Source organism: Cyprinodon variegatus, unplaced genomic scaffold, assembly GCF_000732505.1.
Source record: "Cyprinodon variegatus isolate N-32 unplaced genomic scaffold, C_variegatus-1.0 Scaffold32, whole genome shotgun sequence".
NCBI classification, from domain to species: Eukaryota; Metazoa; Chordata; class Actinopteri; order Cyprinodontiformes; family Cyprinodontidae; genus Cyprinodon; species Cyprinodon variegatus.
This window is the reverse complement of record NW_015150485.1, coordinates 523,773-533,222: the sequence shown is the minus strand read 5'-3', so window position 1 is coordinate 533,222 and position 9,450 is coordinate 523,773. Positions and strand designations below refer to the sequence as shown.

Sequence of the window (9,450 nt, the reverse complement as noted above, 5' to 3'; positions counted from 1 at the left end):
GGCAGATCTTTTAGTTATCAGACATCTCTCAAGTGGAATCAACTATCAGTTTTAGTCTGTGAGGCAGACAGCCTGTCTACTCAAAACTGTCCTTTGTGATAAAGCTTATAGTTAGATTAGCTCTTGTTATCCTGAGCTATCTTTATAGTTATGCTGCTATAGGCTTAGACTGCTGGAGGACATAGGGACCACTTTTTATTATTCTTGTTCTATTCTGCAATTCTGCAGCATTTGTTAGTTTAACCTCTAACTTTATGTTATCTGCTTTTTCTGGTCATAGTTGCTTCATGTAGCCTGGTTCTTTTTGACTATGACACCATTATGGATTTTATTGTAGATGATAGGGTTGGGTCTTTCTTTTCCATTGTTTAGTCCTGTTTCTCTCCTAGATATAGCTATGGCCTCATCTTTTCCTATGACTAACTATGTGCTCTCCTTTATCCTTTATAACATGAAAATGAGCACATAGCTCATCTTTACTTTTATTTTCCTAAACAGAGCCATCTATGGAGATATTTTACCATTACCTTTTCTGCTGAAGGTTTTCCTGTCGCTACATTCTCATCTAGGGGGAGCGAATAATGATAAGTCAATGACTGAGCAATCAGCTGTTTTTCCTTTGACAGAAAACCTTTATTCAATCTGTCTGTGTGATTTGAACAAATTGTCTCTGTAAAGTGTCTTGGGATGACGTTGTACATTGGAGATAAATAAGTAAACAGAATTGATTAAAAGCACTATAAAAATAAAAGTTTTTTGACTGAACATACTTCCTATACATTTCTAAAAAAAAAAAAAAAAACAAGAGATGGGAACAAGATTTTTTTTTTAAGAATATCGATGTGATTCCTTGATAAATGACTAAAAGATATTAAGATTCTTACCCCAGACCCAGAGCGAGGATGTGCGATAGCAGCAGTGAGGGGATGAAGACTTTGAGAAATTCGGCAGAAAAGATCCCTCCTTTCTTCATGGCCCCGGTCTTCCTCATACTGAGTGTCACTGAGCGGCGAGGGTGGCGGAAATGAAACTCCCTGAAATAAAACAGTACATGGTGAGATGTGCTGCAGGTTTCATTCCATTTTTGGAAGATCAACCCTTTTTTCCTTACCTGTTGTTAAGTTTAAAAGTTATCACCATGGCAATAATGAATTAAGAGTTTTGTTTCTGTTCCTTAAAGAGCTGAAGGAGCAGGGAAGTTTCTAACAACCCTAAAAAGCTTGCATTAGCACCCCCAACAGGTTACATGTAGAACAGTAAAATGTTCTGTTTCTTCAGAAGAAACACAAAGAGCAGGAGTCCATCACTGCAATTTGGAAGTAATTTAAGATCATAAATTCAAACCCTTCAAACTCTATTTATGAAAGGACTGAGCTCAACCTACCAGAAAACCAAGACATAGGGTCAAATGGTCTGCAGTATTTTCCTGCAACTTTTATAATCCAAAGAGTCCGTTTTACCTTTAGTCAAGGGAAATAAAACTTGTGGAAATATTTAACTGTTTCATGACCTCAAAAGGAAGTTTTTTTCTTCACTTTTTATAAATATAGTCTGTAAGAAATCATGTAATAAAAAAAAAAAACACCTAATTCTTAAATTTGGTGTTAATGATATTAGTTGTACTTTTAGTTTTATTCTGTTGTGTCACTGCAACTGTTCCACAAACAAACTGAAAAACTGCTAAAAACTAACTTTATTACTATATTATATTTAAGAACTTTTTTTTTATCTCAATCATTTTAAGTAGGGTTATTAGGAGCCATTTTAGAAGACCCAAAATGCTGCAGGTTGCTAGTCTACAGCATTCACTAAGGGTTCTCCATGCTTCACAAGACAAAGACATATAGTTCTCAAGACTAAAGCTGTTAAGGAAGGACAGTTTTTTTTGTGTTTTTCTTTTAATTTAAGTATAAATTTAAATCACAATGGATCTGCAGCAGGTCTAGAGGTAAAACACAGCATTAAATCAATGAATGAATGACATTAAAATGCTAGTTTTAGAACGTCCTTGTTGGTTTATTAAGGTTATCAAAGCTTCTGCTGCAGATGAGCGAGCTCAAACTCAGAGTCAGCGTCACAGTCAGATGGCTGGAAGATTCATTTTTTGCTGATCTGTATAATGACTGACCATTTCCTCTACACAAACATGAAACCAAACCAGGTTGCCACGGGAACAGGGGGAATGTGTGTTTGAAGAGCTACTCACTTGGGGGGAATGTTTTCCGGTCGACTGGACCAGTCGGCAACCCAGTCTGCGTCCTTCATCAGGATGTCCATGTCCCTGTCCCTGTCCCTGTCTTTGTCCAAGACATCCTCTTCAGACTGAGGAGGCAAAGACGTGTGTTATTCTATGAACACCACAAACAGAATATATTATGAATTTCTGCATACTCATGTTCTGTTGGCTTGCTCTAACTTCTAGCACGAAACACAAGATTGGACTTTAATGGTGGCAACAAAAGCAGTACAGATATTCAAATAAAGAAATTGTCTGTTTGACTGATGTTTCTATGGAAACTATATGCAGGACATTGCCAGTTTAGAGCAATGGAGTACCAATAGAGCTCTGACCTGACTGTCTCTTCTGCTGGTCATGTCCACGTCGAATATGATCTGTCCCTCCTCCTGGGGGGAGTGGGGCCTTGGGGGGCTGTGTATTGAAAAGCAACACAAACCAGATGTGTAAAGAAACAATGATCCTAAATGTGGATAAAGTGTGTGACTAAACATAAAAACACAGAAACATAAAAAAAAGCATATTTTATTGAACTTTTTTAGAGGTCTGGGAAGAAAAACGATGGAGCTAATACTATGGAATAGTAATAACTCCATAGCTAAAACTATGGAGTGTTAGCTTTCAACTGAAATATCAGCTGTGCTGCTGCCATCAACCCCTTCTCTGACTGTGATTGGCTGGATGTGCTCTCTTCATCCTCTGGCATGGGAGCTGGCTCAGAGCTCGTCTGCCTGGCTGCGCGTTTCCTGAATGGGGCCGCCTTTTACAGTTGCCATTTGTATCTCTGCTTCTGTCTCCTTGAACCCCAGTCGGCCTCAGCAGATGGCCGCTCACACTGATCCTGATTCTGCTGGAGGTTTCTTCCTGTTAAAAGGGAGTTTTTCCTCTCTACTGTCGCTACAAGCATGCTAAGTGTGAGGGATTACATTAAAGTCAATGAGTCAATGCAATCAACTGGTTTTTTCTAAGATAGAAAACTTTGAATCAATTTAACTGTATGATCTGTTGAAGTGTAAACTGCCTTGAGATGACATGTGTTGTGAATTGGTGCTACAGTCGCTATAAACTGAATTGAATTAATATTAATTTCAGTTCCACTATATCAGTATTAAGTGAATCTTGCAATTAAAATGCAGTTCATCAAAATCTAAATGCAAAACTGAGATCCCTTCTGAATGTATTGCTCATTACATAATACGTTTTCTTACATCAATAAATAATGTTTTTCAGTATCAAATGTTTGTTTAACACAATCAGCCTAATTTACTTTGTCAGAAACTCCACAAAACTCAGATGAAAGCATCAACAATTGCCTGGATCTGACAAACAGATCACAGTTTGTTAGACTGAATTGAGTCAAACTTGCAGAACAACAGGTGACATAACTCTTTGTTTGATGTGACTCTCTACACCTTAGATTTCCAATACATGACAGACTCTTGTAATTTACAGAAATACTTGGATCACTCTAATGTCGTTGAAAGCATCAGAGTTGGACAAGAAGCTGAGTGCAGGGATATGGTGAACCACTTTGTAGCCTGGTGTAGAAACAATCAACTAATGCTGAATTTGAATAAAACTATGAATATGATCATAGTTGTAGAAGCAGGAACAGGCCAAACACTGTTATCATTGGAGAAGGGGTGAAGGTGGTAGAGGAGTATAAATCCCTCAGAGTTCAGCTGGATTACAGACTGGACTGGAGACGTGACTATAGGCCTTCTACAAGAAAGGACAGAGCAGACTGGACTTCCTAAGGAAGCTTTTGCAGCAAAATGCTACACATCCTTTATCAGTCTTTTGTGGAGAGTTTGATCTCTTCCTCCAACATCTGCTGGGGGATAAAAGCAAGAGAGCAAATGATTTAAAATAGCTCAACAAGCTAATGAAGAAGGCCGGCCGAAATCCTCCAGAACCTTTGGGGATTATTAGACAAAGAAAAAAAATTTTCAACATTTTTCCCGGTATAACATGAGTCAGACCAGCATTTAATTTCTTTTTGGCTTTTTTTCAGTTGAACTAAATATCAAATTACACCATGGTGTTCTGGGTGGGTTTAAATGCATTAAGTTCTGTTACCATAGTAATCTCAGTTTCCAGGTGAGCCCAAATGAGTTTTGTTGCCACGGCAACCTACAGTAGGTAGGTGCATCACATGCGTCCAGGTTAGTTTTAATCAAGCCACATACTTTCAGCTTGACATTACTGGGAGATAACATTACAAATAAATGGATAAAAAAGTCAAATAATTTAATTTGGTTTGCAGTGTATATCTACTAAAAAAAATTAAACAAAATAAATGTTGCCTGTATACCTTCATAGGACTGGGTTCATTATAATATGTTCCTGTCCATAGCTTTTGAGTTCTATGTGAATCTTGTACAGAAAACTTTTCGGACTGTACCATGTGAAAGCACGTTGTTGATTGAATGTTCTTAGCTTAAAAACATCCTAAAGATGACTCACTAGTAGCTGAAAGTCCAGCTTGCTGATAAGGTCCACTTTATCACAGTTACACACCAGCACATGATGTGGCCACAGGATGAAGGGTCAGATATTTTGAAAGTATTAAATGAAATAATGAGCAAAGCCGTGGCAGACAACTTCTTGTTTGTTTTAGAACCAAAAAACACGACTAAAGGAAGCGTCTGCTCTGATTTCAATACAACAGGATCCATTTCCTACTAATAGGTTACTTATTTCACTGTTTTTCAAAATGACAGAAAATCTTTTACTCATTTATGCAGAGTGAAGACAAAAAAACATCCGGCTGGAAAATACAAATTCATTTCATTCTTTACATTTTCTAAGTCAATTTTTCCTAATTTTACAGCCAATGTAAGTGTCAGTGAAATAATTTATTTCTTGGAAAAATGTATGTTTATTTCTAATAGTTAAGACAATGTATTTTATGTTGTTTGGTTCACGTTTTGGGAATGTGTAAAATGATTGCATTGTTTTTTTGTGTTGAGCTATTTTTTGTTGAAAGTTATCGCGAGATTTGTGTATATGTGAAAAGCAACGCGACTTGAATAAACACAGAAGGAGCAGAAGCTTGGATCAGAACCATGTGGAGCAGCCTTGTGTTTACTGTAGCTGTTGAGGTATTTGTAGTTATGTTTGTAATATTTTGCAATGTTATTGGTTATGGTGTTTTAATTACTTTATATTTTAATTTAGAGTGGACGAGGAAGAATTTAACTGTTAAAGACCTCCGAAGTGGCAGGCGGTCACGAAGTAACTTCTGTTAAAGCCAGTGTCACCTGATTTTCTGTAAATGTATCGATATCTAAAGCTTTGTCTTCTATTTCTGTAGTTTTCACAGCGTTTAATAAAGAGCCCGTATAAAGGAAACTGTGCCAGTGTTGTCACTTTGGAGTTACAGCCAACATTTAAAGTTTTTAGGTAACACACAAAATCACATAGAGTTCTAGATATTTCCACTTTCCCACCCTTTAAATATGTATGAAAGATCAACTGCCAAAGCGTGTATGTATGGACCGACAAAAGAAGGATGAATCAAAACTGACTGGCTGATGCAGATCTTGAAATTCGATTTTTTTTATCAGAACTTCTTAAGACATTTATGGATTATTAAACAAATCTGGAACACTGATCGTCTAATATTGAAAAGTTTGGATCTTAAAGGAATATTACACCCAAAACATGATTAGCCTTCATTTTCTACTCACCCCCATGCTGAACAACACTCTGGAGTACTTTTTTGATATCTCAAATGCATCTGGAGATCTGGGAGGCTTCTTGCTGTCTGCTGACATTCAAATAATGGAGGTCTATGGCGCCCGAGACAGAAAGGTCCATAAAAGTCCACAAAAACGTGTCAATATTCCTCCATACTGCTCGTCCAATGTATTCCAAGTGTCCTGAGTGGGTAGCGTCCATAATTTACTCGAAACGAAGTCATTTAGAATGTTTTTAGAGCATAAACAGTAGTGTATAGGATTTCCTGAAAGCGCGCGCCAGCGCGTTCAGGAGGCTACGGAAGCCGGCAGACCAGATGAAAGTGCGCATTCAGTGTCTGCTCTGCCGATAATGCAAGCGTAGAAGAAGAAATGTGCTGTTTACCTGTGCAAAGAAAGAAACAACGAAAGAAAAATGTCTGAGGACTTCAGTGTTGAGGAAGAGCATAAGTTCTTTGCCGAGCTGAATGCGCACTTTCATCTGGTTTGGTCTGCCGCGGTTTCCGTAGACTCGTGAACGCGCTTTTAGGAAATACTATACACTACTGTTTATGCTCTAAAAACATTCTAAATGACTTCGTTTCGAGTAAATTCTGGATGCTACCCACTCAGGACACTTGGAATACATTGGACGAGCAGTATGGAGGAATATTGACACGTTTTTGTGGACTTTTATGGACCTTTCTGCCTCGGGCACCATAGACCTCCATTATTTGAATGTCAGCAGACAGCAAGAAGCCTCCCAGATCTCCAGATGCATTTGAGATATCAAAAAAGTACTCCAGAGTGTTGTTCAGCATGGGGGTGAGTAGAAAATGAAGGCTAATCATGTTTTGGGTGTACTATTCCTTTAAGTCTGAAAGCTTCAAACTGAATTTCACCGTCTTCTCCTGGTACCTGTCACAAGAAGAGTTGCTGCGGCTCGACTCGTGTTGGGCGTCCAGTAGGATCTTCTCCATGTCTCCGTTGTGGATCGAGGAGGACGATGGGACGTGCTCCAACCCCCCCACTATGGCCTCCTCTTCCTCCACCTGAGTGAGAGGCAGCAGACTTGGCCCAGGCGTGGACGAGGACTGGGCCTGAGGATTTCTGTTCATCCCCAACTCTACCCAGGACCCTACGTGGAGAAACCAAAAGGGCAATGTAATCCTTCCTTAGCCCTGTTTAACTTTTATCATTGTAATGTGCACTTTGAATAAAATAAGGTGGCAGAGAGAGGCACTGTGTGACTGCTGACACATGTACTGGTTTAGAAAACCAACAACTCCAAATAAGAAGATCTATCCTGACATTCTTCACCGCTTCAGAAGGTTAAGCCAGGATAAATCACATCAAGAGTCCAAGCAGGGACCACTTATATGTCACGGTTCTATTGTCATGTTATATAAACAACAGAAAAATGTCAGCACGATCCAGATTAAAAGTGTAATTATTAAATTCCTCTGAAGAAAAAACAAGCTGAGGTAATCACCAAAACATCCTGTGTTTTTATTGACATTCATCTTTATTTGTTTAAGATATGGGTCAATCTCAAGAAGGTTTTCCAGAGTAAGTGTGTGATGTGGCAGCTTCAAGCGAATATAGATCCCCCTCCCAGTATGAAAATTTTAAAAATTGCACATGCTTCTTGTGGGTAGGTGAGTTTAAAGATGGTGGGACACGAAGACTGTGGGAGCTCTGATAAGATTTGAGCCGAGATACTTGAGTCAATAAACCAATAAGTCAACATCCTGCTTAGGAAAAAGAGAAGTACTCTCCAAGGAGCAGGACTGTTTCACTCTAAATTCAGCAGAAAGTTGAAACTCTATATTTTTGTCACTAATCCAAAAAAATAACTAATTCTTGGTACCTTAGACAAAAAAGTGGGTTTCAATAAGGCATCTTAGGGGGAAAAAAATGTTTTTTTTTCTTTTGTATTTTTATTTATGACGTCAAATGATGAAAAACACAGAAAGACGTTTCTTGTTCCTGAGCTGAAATAAATCAACAAGTCAAACAGTCAGACACTGACAGGGTTCTATTTATTGCAGTGTGATGAGCTGGCAGTAAACAGTTCTGTATAAGCAGCTATTGGCTAGGGGATACAACGCTCCCACCGGCTGGTACGTGAGCTCCAGCATGGACTGGCAGCCGAGAAGGCACAGCCCGGCAGAGTAACGTTACAAATATAGAGGAGGAGGAGGTGGAGGAGAAGGAGGGGGATGGCTAAAAATCTTCTTCACCACATAGTTACAAAATATTTCCTTAACAGGTCACATAAAATAAGTAAACATCATAAACAGGATATATGCCAGAAACGGCGAAGCTACTCATCAAGTCAGCAATCGTGGTTATCCAGTGGATTACACAGCAGACCAGGGGCCATTGTGTTTGCTCGGAGGGCTAAAACCACGTTACCATGGCGCCCCTGAATCTGAACATTCTGGCCGACAGACAATATCAGCTGCTGGACGGGTTCAGAGACATGATGTGATCCCACTCTCTCCCAGGACCAGAAACTGGACCAAAGGGGAAGATAGAAGTTTTTTCTAAAATAACAGAACATGTTGGTCCAAAATAAAGGACAGGAAGCATGTGAACCAAGGTGCCTTCAAAAAATATCCATACCCTTTGAACGTATTCATATGTCATCCCTTTAAAACCTCAAACCTTTGTGCAGTTTTATGTGAAAGACTAATAAAAGTGGTTATTCGTTCTCTAAAGGAAAATTTCAATGACATTTTTGTACATTTTTTTACAAAATCTAACAATGACTTGTGTTGTATTCAGCCCCTCTGAGTCTGAAACATTGCAAGTATCAGAAAGAGCGGATACATTGCCTGGAACCAATAGTCTTTTTTTTTCTTAGATCGACAGATATGTGCATGTATTCGCAGATTCATCAGTGCTTTCCACAGCTATGCTTTAAAATCAGATTAAGCGCATGCATTACTGCTCCCTCTATTCGCTACTCATTGTTACCGTTCTGTTGATTTGTAAAAACATGTTTATTTTTCCTTCAATTGACATTAATGTTACATTTGATCTAGTTAGTTCATTGTTATAATTTAAAAAGAGGAAGATAAAGCAACCCCGGCTCCAGAAACTGCACCCCTCCCCCAGAAGAAATAATAAAAAAAAAATGGATAAAATAAATCTTTAGAGCATATCAGTTAAACTGCTGTCAAATTATATAGTACACGACTTAAAGTCATAGGGAAACGATTGTTCCAACCGTAGCATTTCCGAATTCTCCCGAGTGGTGCACGACTTTAGCGAATAAAGTGAATATGATTGGTCGTTTATCAGAAGGGCGGGATTGTTGTGGTGGAAGGTCCGCAAGCATGTTTGATTGTGGCCGGTGTCTCTAAAGCATTTTGCTAACCAGTTAGCAACTTAGTGCTAGTAGGTTCCCAATGGGAAATTCCATTGGGACCAAGTAGCACTAAATTTGCGACTTAGAAACGACACTGTCAAGGAACGCTATGGACAGCGGAAACAAGCAAGAGGAGGAGCGTTTTGTTTCAGAGGTCG

At 38.8% G+C, this 9,450-nt stretch overlaps 1 protein-coding gene across 1 annotated transcript in view; it reads right to left on the bottom strand.

Annotated features, from left to right (window-relative positions):
• Nucleotides 1–9,450, bottom strand: part of LOC107102455 (BCL2/adenovirus E1B 19 kDa protein-interacting protein 3-like) — a 16,660-nt gene that overhangs the window by 3,859 nt on the left and 3,351 nt on the right. The window contains exons 2-5 of the mRNA XM_015401779.1: nt 6,835–7,054; nt 2,572–2,650; nt 2,207–2,322; nt 885–1,034 (exon numbers count right to left, since the gene is read on the bottom strand). Of these exons, the coding sequence (XP_015257265.1) occupies nt 885–1,034; nt 2,207–2,322; nt 2,572–2,650; nt 6,835–7,054 (565 nt within the window). The remainder of the gene's footprint in view (nt 1–884; nt 1,035–2,206; nt 2,323–2,571; nt 2,651–6,834; nt 7,055–9,450) is intronic.